The sequence below is a fragment of the Lonchura striata genome, chromosome 6 (genome assembly GCF_046129695.1).
Source record: "Lonchura striata isolate bLonStr1 chromosome 6, bLonStr1.mat, whole genome shotgun sequence".
Classification (NCBI taxonomy): domain Eukaryota; kingdom Metazoa; phylum Chordata; class Aves; order Passeriformes; family Estrildidae; genus Lonchura; species Lonchura striata.
This window is the reverse complement of record NC_134608.1, coordinates 49,210,846-49,234,701: the sequence shown is the minus strand read 5'-3', so window position 1 is coordinate 49,234,701 and position 23,856 is coordinate 49,210,846. Positions and strand designations below refer to the sequence as shown.

The following is a 23,856-nucleotide window of genomic DNA, read 5'->3' as shown; positions in this document are numbered from 1 at the left end:
CATGCCAGGAGCACACGCTGGCACACTGAAACATATTAAAATCACAGCCTCAAGTTTTTAGACTTCCTTCTCAGGAAACCCAAAGCCAATGCTTTTTGAAAAATCCTCATTTTTCCACTACACTTTCCCACTTTTGAATCCAACTCCTCTCTGGAGGTCTAGATATGGACATATATACACTTTGTTTTTTAATGTGTATCTCTATCTCCATACTGTATCTAACCCACATTATCTCATCCCGTCACTTTCAGAAAAACAAACCCATTCATCATTGCAACAGTAGATGTATTTCCTCCAAGATAGAGCTGAGTATGCTTCCTTCTGAGGCACAGAGGGAAGTGCACACTGAAGTGCCTGCCAGATGAAGGGAATAGCCACATGAAATGGAAAAGGACAACAAGGCCAGGTGGGATGGATCTCTGGTTCAGTGGAAGGTGTCCCTGCCCATGGCAGGAGGCTGGAATTAGATCATTTTTAAGGTCCCTTCCAACACAAATCTATGATTCTAACCTGGACAAACTGAGAAAGAAGCTTCAGACCTACTTCAGTTACTCTGAAGCAGGACAGAAATGCCTATGAGCAAACATGTTTCCTATTCAAGGCTTAAAGGAAGTACAAAATGATTCCCATAGCCCCGTAGGCCTTCTGGAAAAGAAAAATTAATAGCAGAGTGCAATAAGAAAGGCAGAAGAACAGAAGTTATTTTCTGTTTGTCAAGTTTACAGAAGCACTGTATTTTCTGTAAAAATTATACAAAGATTAACTGAAAGATAAATTCATTCATAGAGTTCAACAGATAGCAGCTCATGGAGTAAAATACATTTACAAATATCTCTGCAAAATTATACTCTGCCAACAGCTTTCAGAAGAGTACAGGTGCTTACTAGTCTAATTACCATGAATAGTTTTACCGGTTTGCCATCTCCCATGGCATTTCACACAGCACAAGGTACCCCTGAAGCCTTTCCACTTGCTGTGTTCTCTCCTTCCCACCAGATGGCTCAATCGCATTTCAAACTGACATTTCATTTCCTCTATCACTGGAGCGGAGCAAGGACCTCAGTGGTGGGCCCAGGACACCAAGTCATCCCAAAAGCTGACAGAAATATGTTTTATGTTCAAGCCCAAATAAAGCTTCTCTATCATCATTCACCAGTCAACATGAAAAGCAGTAAGGTAGCTTAGGGAACAAAATTGTCCTTCATTCCTGCTTTTCATTTTTAAATACTCATTATGTTGTTTTCTCATCTTTTTTTTACCAATTTACAGAACTATCTCTAACTTAAGCACTCTGCTCTTTATAAAGCCTGAGATATATATTTAAAAGAGCAGAGACAACTTTTCAATTTCTTCTTTCTACTAAAACACAATATGAACACAAACCTTACAAAGGTGCCAGGTAATAAATTTTCAGTGCCCAAGACTCCTTTTAGTTCCAGTTAACTCTCAAAAGAAAAGAAGAGAATTCACTGCCTAAAACTTAGGTTAGTGTTTTGGGACAGAGAACAGGAGGAAAAAGATTGTGTTACCTCTCTGCTGATATCTAAATCATAGTCTTGAGGCTCCAGGTCTGTCTCTGTCACTGCTACTGGCTGAACTTTTAACCATTCATTTTCATCCTTGTCTTCTCCACGAATTGCCCTCTCGAGTAACTGCAAATCAAATTCTTGCTCTCGTTTCCACTGGTAATAGATACAAAACAATTAACAGCATTCAACCATACTGCCAAACTCAGCACACAGCAATGTACATTACTCCTGCAGCAAAAGCTACACTGCTGAAAGAATCAGTGGGGCAAACCCCTGAAGCGACAACAGACAGAAAAGAAAACTGCATTTATTGGTACATAAGAGTGGGAGTTTTGATCTCTAGCTGTGCTGTGAGGAATTCAGAATATTCTTTAATTTTACATGTTCAGCAGTATTAGAGTCTAAGAAATGTATTAATCCCAATTTTACATTTGCTGATTAACACGGAACCAGATACACAAGGAACAACACCCTTGGAATCACAGGTGTCACTACCAGTGAGCCAACAGGCTGGCAGAGTAGTCCTTGTCATTGTAAAGAGGCAGGGCTGTGTGGCTCTGGATGACTACACAGAAATGCTATTTACACTGCTAGTTGAGAATCACAACTTGAAAATTTTATGTATCTTTTTAGAATAACATCTACTGTTTAAAGTTGAAAATGTATTGTGTATTAGCATTAACTTGAATTTAAAAAAAATTACTTTTAAGCTATTCAGACTTTACTAAAAGCAGAGTCTAGCTACCTGCAGAGGTCTTCCACAGACTTTAAAATGTAAATATTTAGCAATATTAATCAGAACTATTAAATATTTATTAATATTTAAATTAAGCATGTTTAAACTAAGCTGCATAATATAGAATACCCAAAATTGCTGCACAGTAATCCCTACACAACTACACACAATACAGTTACATATAAACCCACACTTAAGGACACCACCAATACCTTTTTGTTCAAAAAATTAAGTTCAGTTGCAGCATCATTCCATCCAGTAGATCTGAACAACTTTACCATACATGAGATTAAAAGCAGTAGAAAAAAGAAGGGACAAAAACAACAACAACAAAATTATCTCCTCAAGGTTTTGAGGGAATCAATGTGCCAATGGAATCAAAAGCGGCAGCAGGATGTGCCACTTTTATGTTTCTGAAAAATACCTCCAGTATTTCTGGTAGAAATCTTTGGCTTGTTTTGGATGAAGTTTGAACTCCACATGAAGTCCTTAGACTTTATTATGTCACTTGCATTAATAAATCTAATTGAAACCTATTCATGCACAAGCTCTTGGTATTCACTCAGAAGATAAGTATCTTCCATGTATATTAAAAAGTTAAGTAGGTAAGAGGCAATTATATCTCAAAAATTAATACATTACAGAATTCAAAAGAGAAAAGAAGATTTTCTCATACTCCAAACTCATCCTTCTACTCATATTCGAACCAGGCCTGATTGAGATAGTATATTTTAAATACACAGTATCATTTTCATTTTTGTTGTTATGTAAAATGGGTAAGAAAAACATCAAACCATTCTTACGAAGCAGTACTTTTATTGGCTTTGATGTTGCAACTTTTACATTAAAAAGGCATTGTATTTAACAAATAAATTCATGTACTGTGATCAATACTTAAAATGTCATCCTATACTTGAGAGCTGACCAATTAAAAATTAGAACTACACATACAATGTATGCTTAAAGCAAATGTTACACACTGAGCAGCACTTCAATTATACATTTAACTGTTTGCCATTATGGCTGCTAAATAATTGTAATGCTGTAATTGTGCTATCAAACATGCTTTTGCATATCAAAGCCCCATAGGTACAAGAGATGACCTCTACAAAACACTACTAGGGCTGAAAAACTCTGTTTTAATTCTTTACAGCAAGAAAAAGACCAAGATGGCACCCAAATTTATAAATAAAGTGTTTGCCACAAATGTTAATAACGAGTGTTATGAAAGTGCTTCAATTCAACTTGTGTATGTTATCTGAGTCAGTAAACATAAGAAGCTCAGATTTATTTCTTCCAATTAAAGTATGAAAGTAACAGTGGTACTATAGTACTACAATTCCCAAACATTATGCACTCTCTTTAAAAAAATTTGGGATTGCAAAACAAAAGACAAAACAGATGAATGTCTCCAAGCAGTGCAGTTGTATTTACTGGGAAAGTAAATACAAATAACTGGCTGCAAATTAGTGCTTCAGAACAGTGGGAATGAAAAGCCGATTATAAGTTTTTTTCAATGCCAGCAATTGACACACATGTACTAAATGCAATTAAGCCTGGTAAAAATTGAGTAGTCCAGTTAGAATTTTTAAAGTAGCTACAAAATTCTGCAAATTAAAAACAAGCAAACAAAAAAAAAAAAAAAAAAAAAAAAAAGAGGCATTAGGTATGATGAGTGACAAATTTAAAAGCAAGAGATCTTGTGCAATGAATTAGGTAAAACAATGTGATCATTCTAAAGCTCTAGTGGACCAAATAAAAAAATAAATTAAAAGACCACAGCATAAGTGCAATTACAGTACAATCCTGGTTTAGCACCAAGTGAGCAACTGGGTAACTTCATCAATCAGAATTGCTTTGGTTAGTATCCAAAATGTTTCATCATAAACTTCTCCTCTGCACAGCATTTACTCTCAGAAAGCAACAAAAATACTTTTCTTTAGCAGCCTAAATTGGAGCCTTATTAGAATATTCTACATTTTGAGATTTAAAGAATAATTTCTATCAATTAGAATACATTAGCTGTCACATAAATTCCTAATCAGCATGATTAGATTTTAAAACTGATTATCCATTTACCATCTTTTTTAAAAAGAACAAGCAAACATCACCTTGGTCTGATATTACCACCGACTATCTTGCAGGCTAATTTATTAATTAAAAGGAAAAACACCCATGGTGAGAAACGACATTCTAAAAGGCCCATTCCATTATGAAGCAGTTTTAAAACTGTACAAGCTTCTGTCACTTGCTAAATACAATTCCAAGAGAAAGAAAAAAAAATCATGGCTCTGAAATCACTCCAATATACTGGCATCTCCACTCATCACTGACCTCTGACCAACTTACCTGCTGAACCTGCTACATTTACCTTAACTACAAGTAAAAAACATCATCTGTTCCTCACACTCTGAACTCATTTGATACCACAGAACACTAATTTAATTGGACTAGAAGCATCACACACGCTCAAGTGAAAGTGCTTGCTGGGGGGAGGGGGGGAAAAAATCCAAAGATATTTTTAGTTTAGTCCTTTTAAGGCATATCTAACATACTGAGCCTACGTCTGCAGACACGGGCCTGATGAAAGAGCGAGATGAAACAGGCTGCCTTTCTCCTTGGCTAAGAGTCCTCTTGCGTTCCCGCACTAATGCCTTCTGATGTCTCTTCATTCTTTCTAGCTGCTCCTCTGCACTCATCTTGCCTCTTTGGTGGTCTCCAGAGTATAAACGTTCCAAGGCACTCTTTGGTCTCTCCTGGAGAAGTCACAAGGCACACAAAACACATGTTCTAATTAATACTTTATAAGAAGTATACAAAAAAAAATGAACTCCTTCTCCTATCTCATTACTAAATTTTATTCTATTAACTTCACATTTCTTTGCAAATACTCTCTCAACTCTGTATTTTCTATTAGCAGCGCTGATTTTTGGTTCTAAACCTTGTTTTATAAATCTATTTGAAATGCACGAAGTTGTCTGTTTTCCAATTCATTTAAGAAAGTGAAGAATTGCAGACTTCGGTAGATCATAGCTCTTGCTCCTCTCCCAGATTACTGCAATCCCACTTCCTGCTACACAAAATATACTCTGGGCTTAACTATTTCAAGCAGTTGAGACATTTGCCTTCAGAAGTTTATTTAAAACTTACCTTGGACCTATCCCTTCGAAGTGTTGCAAACGATGAAATGGTAGATGACTGGTGCAATCTGGAAGTTGATCCAGACAAACCTTTACAAGGAAAAAGAGAATGCCTTAAAATCAAATGGCAGACTAAATAAGACAAATATTAGTCTAGTTTTTTAAATTTAATTATACTGTTTCTGTGGCATTCTGGTCACTAGTTGAGCACACATTTTGCAATTCAGATGATCGTAAGAGGCATGAAATTTCATTTCAGCCAAACACAATGCACTTCAGGTCACTACTGATCTAAAGTCAGAAAATCTATAATTATTTAGAAGCTCATCTAAAATGAAGGATAGGTTGAACTCAGCTGTACAAGACTAGATAGATTGTACAAATAATCACATCTATTAAGAAAATAAAACCTGAACATTCACAATCAGAAATGAAGCAATAAGAAGCAAATGGCTAAGAAATCATTTGCTTTTGGCCCAAATATAATCTCTATCCCCATCTCCAAAAGAGTTACAGAATAACAGCACAGTGGGGATGGAGTGTCAAGTCAGACATAATGTTTGGAGCACTATATTAATATAATTTATCAGTTACATTTTAATGACAATATAGGTGTTTTAAAAATACTTGGACTTTGCAAAAGATAGCACAAAAATTATGAGGAAAAATAACTTTGAATATAAGAGACATTCTAAAAGCCAATTCCATATTTTGCTATGGGGTTTTTTTAAGCCTTCTATATTAAGTTGTTTTGCCAAAGGCTGATTGTCTGTAACAGCACCATTAAAATGCATAATTTCTAAACTTTCACTGAATAGTTAATTTTAAAACCATGATCTGGTGATAAAGATCATCTCCAGGAAACCCTACAAGAGAAAAGCTCCTATACAGACAGTACTGTTAGGGATCAATTCCATAAATTCCTGGCTTACCACGGGTAGGTAATGTCTGGTATCCACTGTCAGGGCTTATTAAAGCACTGGAAGGGTGGCTGAGATCACCCCCTATCATCGCCAGCTCTGGTTCACTCACGTATGAACGCAGTTCCACCTATACAGAAAAATTCCCATCAGCTCAAATGAAATCACAGACAGCAAGTTTTAACAATCCTAAAACAAATCCTAAAGCTTTGTTTCTGGATTGCTACATCTGTCTCTGCAATTATTATTATACGGCATGAATCATTATTATTATTATTATTATTATTATTATTATTATTATTATTGTTATCTCTCTGCCATTCTATATACCGCTTACTTTATTAAAGGAACATATATTTCACAGACAACAGGAACATATTTTATTTAAGGCTCCCGTATCTTTGAAGTGCAGGGGTACAGGAGTGTGAGTGCTCACCCTGTAATCTCCATTCACGTACTGGCCGAGCTCTCTGTCTCTCTTTCTTTCGTCCGACTGACGCTTCAGGCCCCGCACCGAGGTGTGTCTGATGACAGTGGCTTCTCTCGGGAGGGGTGGGACAGCTGGTGGCTGATCCTCAGGACTGTACAGCTGAGGGAGAGGAGGTCTGGGCGGTGCTTCATCTTCCTGGGAGCAGGAAAACACAGGGATTTGGCAAACAGTGTGAAAACAGTCTGGCATAAAGTGCAAAATCAAGGTCAGTGCACTATATGAAGTATTCGTGACTGCTTCAGCCTGCTCTCCTCTGTCCACAGCAGAAGCTTGAGGATTTAAAGCCCAAGCAAGACCCAAGAAATCAACAACAAAGCATTCCAAGGAAGGCTCTGAATATGAACACATTCTAAAGCAGCCTATGGCCTCTGTACATACAATAGGCTCCATGTGTATTGTGCTGCAAGTGCTGCTGCTCAGCTCCAACACAAACACCCACTGTTGTGCCTCCACAGGGTGCACTTCCCAACCTTTCCACTGCTCCCGAGAGAAGGGAAATGGAAACTGCTGAATGACTCTCACAAGAGCAGTACTTACAACCTTTGGCTTGAGCTTGACCGGTGACTGAAGAGGTGGCTCGATTTTTTTCAGCTGCTGTGCTTGGTGCTGTGTCCTGGTCTGGAAATAGGGCTGTGGATAGAGCCTGACCTCCAGCGGGGATTTCACCGGGCTGCGCGGAGGGCTCTGCAGGACGGAAACTTTGCTCTCCACAGCAGCAAGGGAAGCTGGTAAGGAAGGCACTGAAGACTGAGAAAACGAAGGCACTGTTTTTCTCTCTAGAGGAGAAATAGAGAAATAGACAAAAACATTTCTTGATGAGGATCCAGTGAGTCTTTCAGGCCAAAAATAAAACCACATGGTTCAGCACCATCCCGTAAAATTCGTGGTGGAGGGCAGTGGGAGCAAAAGAAGGAAGAGCCTGGGAGTTAGATGAAATCAGTCCATAAGCTGCATCTGGCCCCATGCCACAGATGCCTACAGATCTAGAGCATCTCAGAACTATTTTATCTCTGTATGTACAAGGTGAGTTTTGCAGTAGGCATTAACAGTCTCTTGCTATCCCAACACATCAGGTCCTGTCTTTGAAATGTAATAAAGCCACCGCAGTGCAGACCACACACACTTTCCCTTCCTCCCTTCCAGAGATGAGGCTGCTCTGCCCACCAAACACTTGCCTGAAGGGAGGGAAAGGCAACTGCAGCAAGGGTAGTTGGGCTGCATCCAAGGAGGAAAAAAAACAATAAACCCAGAGAAAAAAACAGAGAAAAGCTCCTGGACAGGATGCAGAACAGATACTACATTGGTAAGGGCCTGGCATGTGACAGAAACCCCTTCTGCAACTTGAAAAAATTTAGCCCATTATTGTTATTGTTGTTCCCTTTTTTTTATGGCTTGTTACATTTTAGCATCATTGGTATGTGAAAACAAACAAGAAAAAAAATCTTTGTGACCTCAAGCAAAGAAATACCAAGTTAATGTGCTCAATCAACAGAGATTAATGACACATCCAGTAACAGAATTAACTGGATTTTCTGTAGCAGAACAAACTTCCAGATTATTTGCACAGACCCAAAGACTCAGCTGCATTGGTATATTTTTTATCTTTTCATCATGCTCTCCTTACCTGGATTCTTTATAGAGTCTACTATGGTTTTGTAGTTTGCTTTATTAGCACTCAAGCCAGCTGTAACATCTTCAATTCTCCACAAGTCTTTTTGTATTTGTGTTTTCTCCTGTTGTTTGTAGTAAAAGAAAAAAAAAATCAATTATACCTCAGATTTAATTTATGATGGGCCTTTCCTTCTTTTGATACCACCAAACTACAACTACAGAACTTGCATAAAAACTTAGCAGTTTAGAAATTAATTAATTATTTAAAAATAGAAATTAATAAAGACAAAACACCAAGAAATATATCTTGTCCATAAAATTCATTAGAGCATTTTCTGACTCTTGGAAGATTTCCTATAGTAGGCAGGGGAAAAGACAATATATTTTTCTATAATTTCCTATATTTTTCTACAATATTGTTCAGACTACAGAAATATAGTTTAATGGTCTATATAAAATGAGTTTCCAGAACCTTTTATTTTGAGCTTTTTTCTTAAATCCTATACCTATGAAACTTCAGACTGCTAAAACAACCTTAAAAAAATCTCAATACTTTTAGGGGAAATATCCAGTATTAAAAAGGGGAAAAAAAACCAAACTCATAAGTGCAGACAATTTTAAATTCTGCTTATATTTGAGTTGTTAGGCCTACTAGCCATGATGTATTACAGGTTAAAACAATATATTGCTGCTGCTTCAGGACTTGGTCTCATCTTGCATCCTATTTGCTTTACCAAGGCTTTCCAGGAGGAAAGAAAGAAAGAAAGAAAGAAAGGGGAGCTTTGTCTACAGACTGGATTTTCCTTGAGCTGCATCACAGCCTGGCTCCTGAAGCCACCATTTCAGTCATTCCAATCATCTTAAATAGCTGCTGTCATCTAATTCATTAAAGCCTGGTAACACGGATTTCAAAAATTTGCATCAAGAATAAACTTAGTAAAACAAATACCATTAAAGAAAGCAAAGGCACTGAAACACTTAAGAATTGCTTACAAACTGCTCAAGAACTCCAGAAATTCATCACTTGCCATGAGCTGCAAAATAGCTACTAATTAATCCTATAAGGCTGAGGGTGGAAAAAAACTTCACTAAAAGCTGTTACACCTCATAGAACTAAGGAAGGCATATAAATTGCTTTCCACTTTCTGTCTTAAATTAGGAAATATGTTCAGCCAGGTTACAGATCAGCAAACAGAGTGCCAAGAACACAAACATTTAAATGATGGAGAATGTTATTTGCCTGTAGTAAACTCACTCGATAGATAGGACATATTTTGAAAGATTGTCAGGACACAAACTATAAATTTGCACATTTAATTTCATTTTTCTGAGATTAATCATACTACAAGGAACCAAATGATGGATTTACAATAATCAAGCCTTAGAACTGGTGAAAAAAAACCACTGCATTGCACTGAAAATCCTGCTTTTGAAACCACTCAGAAAATGTTTGATTAGCAATGTAGAAAAAAATAGATCTTTTAATATTATTTCTTCCCATTACTTAAATATTGATGTGAAGGGAATATTTTAGATCTAAAATGGACCCGGGCCGAACGATAAGCAGATGAATTAATTTTAAAATTATGAAAGCCAAGACTGCTGTTTACAGAATGGTATAAATATACTTTAGTGGCAAGCAGGAAAAGGTAACTTAGAGAAATAAAAGTTTCACTCCAACTTCCTTCAAACAGAAGCATAATTTAGACTGACATAAAAACAGAGGAGAAGCACTTACCAACTAAGAATTTATCACTGATAAAATAACCCATCTCAGTTAAATTCAGCATACCCAGATCCTCTCCAGCCCTTCAGCAAAAGACAATTGAAGCTACATTCTAAAAAGCAAGATTTACTCTGACCAAGCTGCTTAAACATTTAGGTTTTAACCTCTTAATTAATGTTACATAGAAACAACATCAGTGGTCTCCTACAGCCTGCAAATTTACTGAATTTTTAATAATATTCCACAAAGACTGCATTTTTTAAAAATACAGTGTGTATTAATTTAGTGCTATTGAAAATGCTAGATAAACAATCTTGAGTCTACATGCCCTTGGGCAGAGATCAAAAAAATTCTAACTATTATGGGTACTTCAAGTGAGACTTCTTTGAAGGAATATAGTTTTTTAGAATATTCAGTACTTTTGGAAAAAAATCCATTCCCCTTAGAATCTCCAGAATAGGTGTTCAGAAACATTTTTTTAAAACTTAGCCAAACATATCTGTGCATACTTATATGTATACCTACATAAAAGTGTACACACATACAAATGATAATGTGCTTATGGCTGTGTATTTATAATTAATCACTCATGTGATAGGAGATGATAATCAAACTGAATTAACATTTTTCTTCTGTGCAAACCACACTCCCTTCCATATGTATTGGTGAATCCCATGCCACACATCCAGTATTTACAGCATGTTTAACACCTACCTGGAAATTTTATCTCAAAGTAGTCTAAATAGATGTATTTTGTTTAAAGGTGTAATTTGCCTTTGTTAAACTAAGTAGTTTCATACAAGGACCATTTTATGCTAATATTCCTCTGGGATTTTTTCTTTAAAATATATTCTACAGCTGAGCTCAATTACATATTCTGACTCCAGAAACTGAATCACTTCCCCACACCCCAAAATGAAAAGTAAATTAAAACGTACTTGGAAGATTGATGCAATGAGAAAAGGTTTTACAACTCTTGCTTTGATACTAACATTTGTTGATTAATAGTGAACATAAACAGGCTTCAAATTATATCTGATCAGATACTTAATGCAAACAAGCTAAAAAAATGTAACTAGTGAGCTCTTTTGTTCCAGGATATTGGAAAATTAGACTAAGATTTAAGAAAAAATGTATACATTAACTGTGTTCCTTGTGTTTAGCTCACACAAAGGAAAAATTATCCAGTATTCCCTGACAATAAAGTCACCAGCTGAAAGCAGGTACGTAGAAATAATCTGGTATTCCACATACATTTCAGCAAATAAAATAACTGAGCTTCAAACAAAGCTTCTTTTTAAAATTTGAAACTGAATAATTGATTTCAAACTGAGATGCCTTTCAATTACTGATGGCTGTTAAACACTTATTCCACTTCACAAAACAATCTGCAGAGATAAATCTTCCATAAATAGAAGAACATGACAAAGAACAAGTAATGACAATAACCAGTGACTGATGCTCTTAAAAATGGAAAAAGAAGCTAACAATGTCAGATCAAATAAATGAAGGCTGAGAAGTCCTGCACAGCCTTAGAAATTGAATAGGTTATCACTGTCAAGACGTCAGCATGTAATAAAAACGTAATAAAATAATGACAAATTTGTATAGACAGCTTATGAGAAACTATGGCACTACTGCACGAGCTGCAAGACAATGCAGTGTTTTTTTTTCACTGCACAGCCATGCTGCCACAGTGCCTGAACTCTGCAAAGCAATTACATGACAGCTGAGCACACTGCAAAAATGGCAGAGAAAATTTCTCTTATGAAATGGTAACTAAATCATCCTGTAAGTGTTCACAGTATCTGGAAATGGACTCATTTGGAAATGGACTCACCTGAGATACCAATGAACTGTTCATCTGCTCCTGTAAGGCTTTTTTCAGCTGGCTCACATCCTTCTCTAATTTCAGGTACTCATTCCAGGCATTTTCCATCTCCTGTTAACAGAAGGAATACTCTAATACAGTGCTAACTTCAAAACCACTTTCTCTGTCCTCTGATTGAGCACCAAAGTGTTTTGAAGTTACTATTTTCTATTATAAAAAGAAGTAAAGAAGCCATTTTAGTCTACATTGTTGCTTAGACTTGATCATAACACCTGAAAACCCTTCATAGTCAAGAACCTATAGTTAAAAACCTCTGGCCAGCTTCCTGACACAAAACCAAAGTGGCAGGTAACAGAATCCCTGTACCAGTCCAGCACTTCTCCCAGTGACTTGCTATTTACACTCACAAGTACATTTCATATGCTGACTGCGAAAGCCATACATTTTCTACAAACACAAACTGACTAGCTACATGTAATTAACATTGTCATTTTAGTGATCAGACTTTACCATAGGGAAGGTGTTAATGCAATTTTAGAAATAGTCTTACAAAGAGCTAGTCTCATATTCATGAAGAGGTAGTAATAATAGAGTGAAAATGACATTAAATTACATTTGAATTTTATTAAGTTATAATATGAATGGTAAATTTTTACTGAAATATCAACAGATTTTCCCAACTCCCTTTAACCTGGAATCACATTTATATTTTCCAAGACTAGTTGAAAGATTTGTAATTTAAGCCCACACTTAACATATAAAGACATTGAAAAGGTTAGGGGTTTTTGTTTGGTTTGGTGGCATGGGAGGCAGGCATTGAAAAAAAAAAAGCTGGAGAGAGTGTTTCATTTTTTTGGTCTGGTTTAGTATCCTGTACCTTAACCAAAACTGTTCACAATAGGTCTTAACTCCCCTATCAAATGATCAATACAGTTTTAGATTAACTGGGATTTTAATTCTGGTTTTCTTGAAGCAACCAAAACCATGTACCGTTGAAACTTTGGATATTTCAGCCCGAATACGTATAAGGTCCTCCTGCAAAAGTCTCTGCTGGTAAGATATTTTTTCTGCATGCTGTGGCTGGTCTTTGTACTGATCCATCTGCCTATGTAGAACCTCCAAAACAGACTCCAGCTGATCCTAACAAAGAAGACAGCAGTAAGTTTACAACATTTACATGGAAATTTATGCATCTACATGCAGCAATACAAAAGGTGTTTTCCATGCCCCAGCTCTTCCCTATAAACCAGCAGAGGTTAGGATTGGCCTCCTCTTTTGGAGACTCACACGTAAACAAAAACTGCAGGAGCTTTAATTACCTATTGTATCCAGAATTATCTGATATTTTCTATTCATCCTTCCCATTAAGCAGTCAAAACCGTTGAAAACACAAAGCAGTGAGAGGGGAATTTTTCTGTTTACCCTCTGTACAAAAGTTTCAGGAGAATTCCCTTAAGCAGTATAGAACTATGACAGCCCTACCACAGCCCAGCATGAGCTGTTTGTTTAAGGGCAGGTTCTCCTTCACTGCTATGGGTGAAACAGTCATGTCAGGGTTTAAAATATTCTCTAAAACATGAAACAAGCCCAATTCATTTAGTAGGAGTAATAACATGGAATTAATTTTGCACAGTAGCTCTTCTACAGGATGTACCTGAACAGTACTTTCATTTTAGGATGTATATTTTTTATTATTATTATTGTTTTTGTAACCATATCAGTTTACTGACAGCTATAGCTCACAGGAAGTGAAGCAGATGGGTTTAAAACTTTCACTTTCAAAAACATATTTTCTCAGAATGGGTACTCAATCCTAAAATAAAAGCCAATTCTTGTTATCATATATACACAATACAGTGCAATCAGCCTCCCTTAATTCAATTTTTTGTTTATAATTTCCTATTTTATACTTCAGTATTAGATAAAGATTTCTATTTTATTTTAGTAAGCCCTTTTTAACCTGCTTACTTTATTTTCCTTAAGGGCTCTTATTTTGTCCTCCAAGTCCTGCAGAATTCTGTCCTGCTCACAGAAAACACTGAGTTTCACCTGGAAATGAAATCACATACATACATAAGGTTAGATTTTAAAAACTAAGCAGAAAAGTATCCCCTTGAAATATTTCACCCCAAGGAGCATAACAATGATCACGTACCTGTACAAAAGAACTAGACAAATCAGTGCAAGAGGCGCTGAAGTGGTGTTTGATACTTACATCAATATCACTTTCTGCCACCTTGACAGGTTTTGCACTTCTTTCTTTCAATGTGTCACGTCCTGTCATCTAAGAGGAACAGATTTTCAAAATATAAGAAATTCATTGCAAACTAAAACCTAATGATGCTTCAGCAGTGAAAAGAAAACTTTTGTTAAATACTCACTTTTATTAAGGAAAAAATAATAAAATTTTGGATACAAGTATTTTCAAATCTGGCTTTAGTTTTTGAGAAGTGCTAACAAAAGGGACTACAAGTTACATTAGGCTATTTAGTAACTCTTCCAACAGCTTGGAATTCTGTACAAAACAGCATAATCCCACCTGTCTCTGGTTACAAAAGTCCTTTTCCTGCAAGAGCTAATAGTTTTAACTATTCTATTTTAACAGAATAGTTTTAACAGTTCTACCCTAACAGCTTTCTTGAAGCCAAAGGAATTTCAATGCATGGTTGCAACAGTAGCAGGCATTCCTGAGTGCCTAAAAATACAACTTTTGGTAAGTTTTTCATTCTACAAAGGACAGTATCTTCCTCAGCACAGGGTGGATTTTACTAAAGAGAGACTGCTATAAAAATGCTATAGTGGAATTAAATGTAATTAATCTATTTTGACGTGGCTGTCATGTACCAAATCTCTCATTCCATAAATCACTGGTTTCATGTTCCATTTCTGGTGAGATTATCTTCTCACATAACACAGTTGTCAAATCAGTACTGAAACAATACTCAATTGTATTTCCAACCTTCAAAATTAAGGCATGTCTGTGCCTGTAGAAATGTTTGTGCTTTCCACTGCCTACACAGGACCCTCTTTGTGAACAAACAAGGCTAAGAAAAGAGCAATGTAATAAAGCTGGTAAATAATGTATTTTTTGAAAGCCTTAAAATCTAATTATTTAATATCACCTCTTTAGAACAGTTTTAAAGATTCATTACAGCAAATACTCTCTTACCACAGTGATCTATCTAACCTGGTGATTAGCAGTATTCATATACAGCATAGTTATATACAGGCAAAAGTTTATGAAGAAAATTTCACTTCAATATTGTCTTCAGTAATATAAGAGGAGAGACTTTGATACAAAAGCTGAAGTTATTGGCTTTTTTAGTGAGGTAAGAGGGGTATAAAGAAGCAGTTTGCTTATTTACCAACCAGGAATCTCCAGACTTGAAGCTACATATTTGACGTGATAACCTAAGAGTCACCTACAGGATCGCGTTGGCTTTTTAAAAGTAATTAAATTTTACCCTAAGTGAGGTAAATATTGTCTTCTCTCCTTCAGTGGCAGACTCCATTTAAAGACTTCTCATGTACTTTTGAGTGGCGCAATATTACTTCTGCACGACCAAAATCAAGAGTATTAACTGCCTCCAGAAGCTTTCAATTTTTTGAAATCTTTTTCACCAATTACATATTATATAGAAGAAAAAACTGCCTTTCAAAAGTATTAATGAACTTATTTAAATGGCAATTCTTATATGTAATTATAACAATTAATTAAATATAAACATAAAATACCAGCATATCAAAAGTAGTAATTTTGCATATGTAATTACCTGCAAGCTAAGACAATGCAAAAGCCTTTTTCAAAGCAACAGAATTAACATAAAAACAAGCCTACAGAATTTGGGGATACTTTAAATTACATAATCAAAACTGTAAGGAATTTGTTAACTATCAAGCAGCGAACATGACAACATAATGAGGATTAAGCATGCTTTCACATTTTCCAAATTTCACACAGGAGTCACTACTTTACACATTCATTTTCAAAACATGATAAAATGAAACCAAACACTGAGATCAGCCATAATTTTGCATACAGACTCCAAAAGAGAGGGAGAAAAAGGGAAGTAAAATAAAATCTTACAGAAAGCACTACTGTGCACCAAAAGACACCTGTAAAAGCCAGAACACTGACTGCTACTTGAAAAAGCGATGGGATGAGCACATTTCAATGCAAGCAGTCTTACATGTATACTGGATAGTAACCCTTGTGCTGAGTTCTTTAGCACTTTGTATATCATGTTGATCAGAGGTCCATTATTTTCTATCTGTTTCAAACAAAAGTTCAGTCATAGCTTGTTACAGACTTTAAAGATTTAAACCCCCAAACCTCACAACTCAAAACTCCACGAGCAGCAGGGATCACACACTCTCAGGTCACACCTAAGAACTCTGCAGTTAATTGCTCAATCACAATTCCACATTGAAAAGGTCCATTTTGAAACCCCTAAGAAAGATCTCCAGAAATAATGGATTTAGTGAAAAGAAAAAAGTGTAACTCCAATTCCAAAATGTCCTAATTTAAGTTGTTTAATCAGGGTGGGTCTAATTCAAAGCCCAATGTAGTCAAAAGAAATACTTGAACTAATTGGCTTTCTATCAAAGTTTCCAGCATCTTAAATGGGGGAAGATATTACATACATGACCTGGGAATTTGCTGTTATTAAAATCTGTGTCATTTGCTTCCTTTCATGCAGTGCACTCTTCTTTTTTCCTTGTATCACAAATCAAAGCATTGCTACATTTAGTGGAAAAACACAAACGTAACCAATACAAGGACACCTTCTCGAGTTTCACATGGGCTCTTTAATCTCTCAGCAACCTGAGCTGAAACTCTACATTTCTGGACCAATACTGAAAGAAGGTTATTAAGAAATGCCCATTTTGAAAATTTACATATTCCTTTGGAAACACATTTGACGTTTTGAGTGTCAAGATTTTCAAAAGGGAACCAGCTGGCATTAAGTTTCTTTGCACAGAAGTATCAGGTGCCCCTGTACATTTTTATTTCTGGCTGTTTTTGTTAGGTGCTACAGGCAGTAGGAAGGCACAAGGGGAGCTCTAAGAGACCAAATATCCCCTTGGGTTCCAGACTGCAACAAACTGATCTGGACAGAACCCACCAAAAAGTTAGGAACACCCCCCATTAAGAATTTTGCTAAGCATATCACATTTTCAGAAGCTTCACCTGTGGTCACTTCAACTGTGAAAATTATTGTGTTTTATAATGGAAAAAAGACTGTGATTATTAATAATTTCTCACCTTGTAGGACTTTTTAAATTGTAATTTGTCATAAAATTAATCTGATAGTTGGCTGCAGTTACATTTGGAAAAGCCGTGAACAAACCAAGGACAAGGCTTAAAACTAAATGTGTCCAACCAATTTTAAATTTTTTATATTCATGATTCCAACAGTTTACATATTTGATCATTTAGACTACATACACATCACCTATATTACACGCTAAATACATATATGGTTCTATAGTAATATTTTCCATTTATATATTTGGTTATATATTCAGAAATTCAAACATCAGATAAGATTGAAATGCACATCCTCATAGGTGCAATCAGCTCACAGGCAACATCCCATGGCACAGTGAGCTCTGTACATGCAAACCAGACAGGCAACACGGTGTCAAACTTCCCTTCACCTTGATTTTCAGGAACCACGTGATTTATATATGGCAAGACATCCTACATCCCACAGAAAGAAGCAAACTACTTTGCTAAGTGAAACAATCCTTTTGCTGTTTTTTTTTTTTTTCCTTTCCAAACCTGATATTAAGAACTTTAGATTTGCTTTCAAATTGCCAACCATCAAGTGTACCAGACAGAAGTCATTTAGACAAGTGATAGGACACTCAGTATTATATTTAATTCTTTTTTAAAAAGAAATACCTCCTAACATTACTTGACCAGATTCTCTGTATGGATGGTTGGATGAATGGGTGCATTTGAAGTCTTTTAGCTGTAATAACATGAAAACAATGACAGTGCTAATTAATCACATTTTCACAAGAATATATGGCACATTATACAAATCATGGAAAAGTCAGTTTAAGAAGATTTAAAGGGGAAAAGCTGCATTAAAAGAACGTGCATTTTAACTTAGAGGTGTTGACTTCATATTGGTACAAATGCCACAGCAGAGAAACATTTTCATTCTGTTCTTTTATCTGACTTCCCTAAACCCACATATCATCCATCTCACTACCAACAACACAAGTCATTCTCACAAACTAAAGAAACCTCATTTTCAGAATTTTCACCTTAATTGTATAGTTGATACTAAAAAGATACTAAATATTCTAAGCACAGACAAAAGCAGTTTCCATCTCAGACTAGAAAGTTACTTTAAAATTTGCAGATACAAACGCAATACAAAAAAGACAACTGGGTTGAAAAAGGTAAAAAAATGAAGTAGACTCATCTAAAATCTTACCTTTAGATCCAAATACTCCAGATCCTTTTTCAGCTGGATGTAAGTGTCATCCGCCTTCAGGTAAGTACATAGGAAAAAAACAGTGCAATATATTTGAATGTTTGGAACCATTTCAGAATATTTGGATTTGCTATATACAAGAAAACAGATGGAAGAGAGAACAAAAAAACAGAGTAGGAGCACATAAAAGAAAAGCACATTTGCTCCACCAGCATATTGCTATTTAAAGTTAAAAAATGGGAAAGAGTATCTCCCAAGAGTATTACTGCCTCCTTACCCCCCCTCCAAGCATCTAGATTTTTGTTTTAATCTCTAATATGACCCAGAACTACCTGAAACAATGCATTTTTAAAAATTATTTTTTCAAGATCAATTTCCACTGACTAGCCCTTCACTGAAAAAGTAAGAGTGGTGTGACTGGATGTCAGATGTAACTAGAAGACATCATATAATATATCATTATGATACTTTTAATCACAATTTATATGCATTTTAAGATATTAATTCCTTCATTCAGGGAAAGTATAAAATCAGTTTTGTGAATAAAATTCTGAAAAATATCTCATTTATATATGATTAGACAATCCATTCTGTCCTTTAAGTAATAGCATTCAAGTTGACCCTTATTTTTCATTGCCTCACCTGTAATTGCTAGTTTTGTAGTTATATTAAGCTTAGTTTTATAGTTATATTCATCTAGCAACATCTTTATTACAGTCCCTCCAAGAAAAACATGCAGAGAAGTCATAAGAAAGTTCTTTCTCCTCTCTTGAAAGGGGATATTTGCAATACAAAATAAAGTTTAACTGTTGAAATGCGCTACTTGTAGTTAGCCAAAATGCCCAAAACTTCCTAGAATTTAACTGCTATTTTGTCAGCATTTCATATCCTGGGTGCAATTAACTTCAGAATAAAAGAAAAACACAACTATACCTTTTCTCAAGTTTTGAGCCAATGAGAATGTGTAGTTAGAAAAAGAAAAGAAAAACCCTTTATGCCATAAAATCAGTAGATCACACTTGCATTTCTTTAGAGGTTTTCACTTACAATTCTGGTCAGATCAGCTTGTAAGATTGGCTGAGGACTTGACTAGAAAGTCTGCCCATTTTTGGGGAAATCCCTGTTATTACCACCCATCTTAGTGCAATTGTTCTGTAGGTGAGGTAATTGGGAAATTAAACTTCTTTAATTCAAAAAAATCACTTTAGTCTTGGGCCAAAACCTTCATCAATTCCAAGAAGAGTCACCAGATTTTATTCCCAGGTGGCTCCATTTTTGAGGCTATAATAAGAACCAGAGAGCTCTGTGAGTACATTTCTGTTTGATTTCACATTTACAGGTTTAGTAACACCAGTGCAATCAAGAGCACCACAGATGATCCAAGAGGCTCCTGAGCTTTTATGAACCAATGTTCACCTGCAGAACTGACACAGTTACAAGCTCATATGAATGTACAGACTGGCTGATGCATTTCAATTTGCAGGTGATGCAGCACGTGGCACAGGGAGCCAGCCCCACCATGAAAGCAGCACAAAGAAATGGTTTTGCTTTAGAATGAACTTACACAGTATTTTAACCCACATTTCTGAAGATGCAGCATTTTCAGAAATAGTAAAAATACACAGTATAAAAAGGAAGTAGACACTTTGAAACAGATGCACTGGCGACCTGTAACTTAAAAACGCTCCTCTTTTATAGCAAATACAGTAAGCAAAGAAAACCCGCAAACGACCTGGGCACTGTGGAATACCAAAGAATGGGCAAGGAAGCACAGACTCAAGCATGCCACTAATGAAGCATTTGCAGAGTCACAAAATGTCACAGATGAGCCACGCAGCAGCTGACCTGATAGGTGGAATTAGTTGGCAAGTGCTGCAGTAACTGAGCGATTGTGTAATTTCTTATACTAGCCAACTTAGCCTGATGTCTCCTTAATCGAATGAGAAGCAATGTTAACTCTTCAGGCTGCAGGTATTTAGACACATTGTAAAGAGGAAATTAGCAGTCTTCAGGGAGAGGAACTATAATTACATTTTTCACCTCAGTGCCCAGAAAGCAGTTACTTGACACGATTAAGCAATTATTTAATTAACTCTACATTTGGTCAAATAAACATAATAAAACTTGAATCCTGTAATAACAGAAAGCTCACCCCTGCTCATGTTGCAGATAAAGGCAAAAGTCCTACAGGCTTTTCTGGGTTACGATTAAGCTCTCATTCGAGTTATTTATGCTTTAACTAATAGAGTTAACATTAAAGACTATGGATTTTTAAACTTGGCTGCACTAGAGGAAGGAGAGCAGAGGGGCCGTGCTCTGCACTTACCGACTTGCCGTGCAAGCTGGGCGCGCTCACCGTGTGCGTCATGTAGCCCATGGCAGGCATGGAGCGGCGATCCAGGTGAGTGGAGCTCTGCAAGAAGCCACAGCCACAGGGTAAGGACTGTGTCAAGTGCCAGCTGTGGCAAATTCAGTCTGCACCACTGCCACAGATTTTCTACTCGAGTTCGTGGCGTGCTTAGATCAGGGTAACACTCACTGGGCAGACCAATCCTTTGATGAGTAAAAACTTATGAATGAACAGATGCTAATTCAGCACCTGTGATGCTGGGCAGAGCAGTGGATTGTGGCAGCATGAGATGCTTCAGCAGAATGTGCAATGTCGCTTTCAGCGAATAAAAAAAGACTTCATGAAGTTCTCCCCCAACACCCAGTGTCTCCCAGAAAAAAGCCTGGCTGGATGATGCCCTCTGACAGCAGGCTTGGACTGCACATAGCAACAACCGTGAATGCTCTCTTTTAGCCAGGCAATGTGAAGCTACTGACATGACTGACACCTTGTGGCAATGGCTTCCATCAATACCAAGGGGTTTTTTAATAATCATCCTTGATCTGCCCCTTTCTGCTTACAATATGAAAGCCTACTGCACACTCATTCTTTCATCTTTCTCTCAAAGCCAGAGTTCTATGGGTTCTTCAAGGCAGGCTAAATGTCTCAGTTATTTTTATTCCTGCCTCTCACTGAATTTGCCTCACCTGCCTTGTTTTTTTTTTAAGTGCAATTGGATGGAATTTAATAGAGCAGTACAGGGAGCATGGAGTATCATAGAATAATGCAGACACATTTAAATGTAGAATAATGCTGTGTGTTTATATAAAAAAAATGAGCATTTTTCTCTACAGACTTTCCCAGAAGTTCCACAGAAAAGTTTTCATGATGAGGAATTGTGTTTCCCAATATTGGTAAAGCCAAGATGCCATGAAAAGAGCATAAAATTTGTGCAGTTATATTGCACAAGAAAGGAAAAGACTGCTGTACATGCCTTTGTAAGGATGTCATGCTCCTTCAACTTACATGTGGAGAAACCAATGTGTGGTAGAATATAATCAGGAGTTAAAAATATTAATTTCCAGTTCTGCAAATCACTAGGCTATTTCACCTTCTGACAGAATATTATAAATCTATAAATGCTGAAAGACACCCAACAGCTACACAACATACACATTAGAAAAAAAATCTAAACTGTGTATGAAGCTGCAGCATAAAGTCATGGTCCTAAACCCACACTGGTATCTGGATTTATAAGTATCTCTCTTTGCAGATACTTTCCCTTATCAGAGGCTGTGGCTGAGGTCAAAGAATTAAGTGAATACAGAGGCTTTCAATACCAATTATTCCAGATCTACCAAGACAAGTCAGTCCTTTATTGATTCAACACAAATTTCTTCAAATTCCTTAGGCAAGGAGAGCATTTAGAGTACTAAATAGGGAAACCTCTATCACCTCTGGATAAGAGGGTACAAAAGTCCCAACAAAGAAAAACCCATACTGAAATTATTCAGACAGTTGAAGGTTCAGACCAACACTATTTGAATTTGGCTAGCCCAATGGACCTATTGGACCTAACTATTAAATGCATGAAAAATAATATCTTTTACTGTAATAATAATAATAATATGGCTTTTACCAGAACTAAAACCAGAATCAGCTGTATGACTAACTACAATAGCAAAACATGTAGAGAAAGCAGGCACAGCAAACACAAAGCTACAAGCAAAAATAAATATCCAAGGAAGATTCCATCCTGCTGAGTTTTATATTCTTGCCTTCATACTCTCTATATAAAAATACTACCGTCTGTACACTTTATACATGTAAGCATATGCCTTCCAGCTTTTTATTAAAATATTCCAAACCTATGTGATGTGCCACCAATTTTCCCTTCCAAACCAAATAAAAGTTAATAAATATGACCAGAATGGCAAGAGCTTGAGGAGAAAATTATTCCTTGTATTAGCTTTTACAACTTACATCATCTTTCATACATGAGGAAGGATGCAATGAACCATGACTAAATAAATCCCTCATGTGTGACACCACATGTAGAACAGTTTGTAATCAGTTAAAGGGATACCAACCTTTACAGCACGATTCCGAATCTTCCTGGGGGATCCAGTCAGAGGAACATCCACAGCCTGTCTCTCATCAGATGGTTTAACCGTGAGCCTTTCTGCAGGAGTATGTGGTCTCCGTGGGAGAAAGGTTTTTGGAGGTCCAGGTGGAGGAATATCAGACGGAGAGGGCGGAACAGATATTGATCGCGGAACATCTAATGAACTTTTCGACTTGGCACGATCAATGAAGTCTGAGGAACCTACATAAAGTGGGGCCGTGGGGCTGCCATGCTTGAACTGCTGTCTCTGCTGCCACTCGTACAGCTGCCAAACAGTTCCATCCTTATTTGCTTTCCTCTCCTCCTGGGACATCTTCAAGTGGCTGACACGATCCTGTGCATATTTGTAGTCACTCGGCAAGTTGCGGTTTGGTGGTGGTGAGCTCCCTGAAGGCTGCCTGGTATTCTTTGGCAAAGTGTGATAGTTTTCAGGAAAAGGAGGATTGGGACCCTGACGTGTAAGTGTCTGATCAGAAGTGATGCTGTAAAAAAAAAAAAAAAGGAAAGAAAAGGGTAGATTTTAGCACACACTGATGAGTAGGAGTCTGATAAAAAAACACCTCTAATGACATAAGCAGAAGAACTACAGACATTTTAACAGAATTCATAGAAATATTAACAAAGCAATATTTATGACATCTATCCTGCACACAAACACTACACTGCAGGAATACAGGATATTAATTTAGTGTTTAACCTAGTATGAACCACTAGCTACAAACTTAAGGAACAGCAGCATGATGTACTTAAACTAAAAAGAAAGTCAAGAACATAAAGAAAGGAATTATTGTCATGTTTACCGAGAGAGTCTATAAATTAAAATATTCCTTTCGCAGGAAGTGTGCTCACCACTAGGTGGTGCAGTTCACGAAAAGAAACACATGTTCAATATAAGTATCTTTAAAAGCAAGAAGAAATCTCATCAATCCAGAATATCTCAGATAGTTTTTGTTCATGTGAATGAAGC

At 36.5% G+C, this 23,856-nt stretch overlaps 1 protein-coding gene across 10 annotated transcripts in view; it reads right to left on the bottom strand.

Annotated features, from left to right (window-relative positions):
- The window catches only part of PLEKHA7 (pleckstrin homology domain containing A7), a 145,127-nt gene that overhangs the window by 8,044 nt on the left and 113,227 nt on the right, over positions 1 to 23,856 (bottom strand). For 5 of the 10 annotated variants that reach the window (XM_021525582.2, XM_021525585.2, XM_021525584.2 and 2 more), the window contains 16 exons: positions 22,855 to 23,371; positions 20,762 to 20,848; positions 20,281 to 20,400; positions 18,436 to 18,489; positions 16,174 to 16,254; positions 14,199 to 14,267; positions 13,952 to 14,032; positions 12,974 to 13,123; positions 11,993 to 12,094; positions 8,440 to 8,548; positions 7,353 to 7,591; positions 6,762 to 6,950; positions 6,338 to 6,455; positions 5,416 to 5,495; positions 4,821 to 5,021; positions 1,530 to 1,682 (listed from right to left, as the gene is read on the bottom strand). In XM_021525582.2, coding sequence (XP_021381257.2) covers positions 1,530 to 1,682; positions 4,821 to 5,021; positions 5,416 to 5,495; positions 6,338 to 6,455; positions 6,762 to 6,950; positions 7,353 to 7,591; positions 8,440 to 8,548; positions 11,993 to 12,094; positions 12,974 to 13,123; positions 13,952 to 14,032; positions 14,199 to 14,267; positions 16,174 to 16,254; positions 18,436 to 18,489; positions 20,281 to 20,400; positions 20,762 to 20,848; positions 22,855 to 23,371 — 2,350 coding nt within the window. The remainder of the gene's footprint in view (positions 1 to 1,529; positions 1,683 to 4,820; positions 5,022 to 5,415; positions 5,496 to 6,337; positions 6,456 to 6,761; positions 6,951 to 7,352; positions 7,592 to 8,439; positions 8,549 to 11,992; positions 12,095 to 12,973; positions 13,124 to 13,951; positions 14,033 to 14,198; positions 14,268 to 16,173; positions 16,255 to 18,435; positions 18,490 to 20,280; positions 20,401 to 20,761; positions 20,849 to 22,854; positions 23,372 to 23,856) is intronic. The other 5 variants (XM_021525590.2, XM_077784275.1, XM_021525583.2 and 2 more) reach the window with 4 other exon arrangements.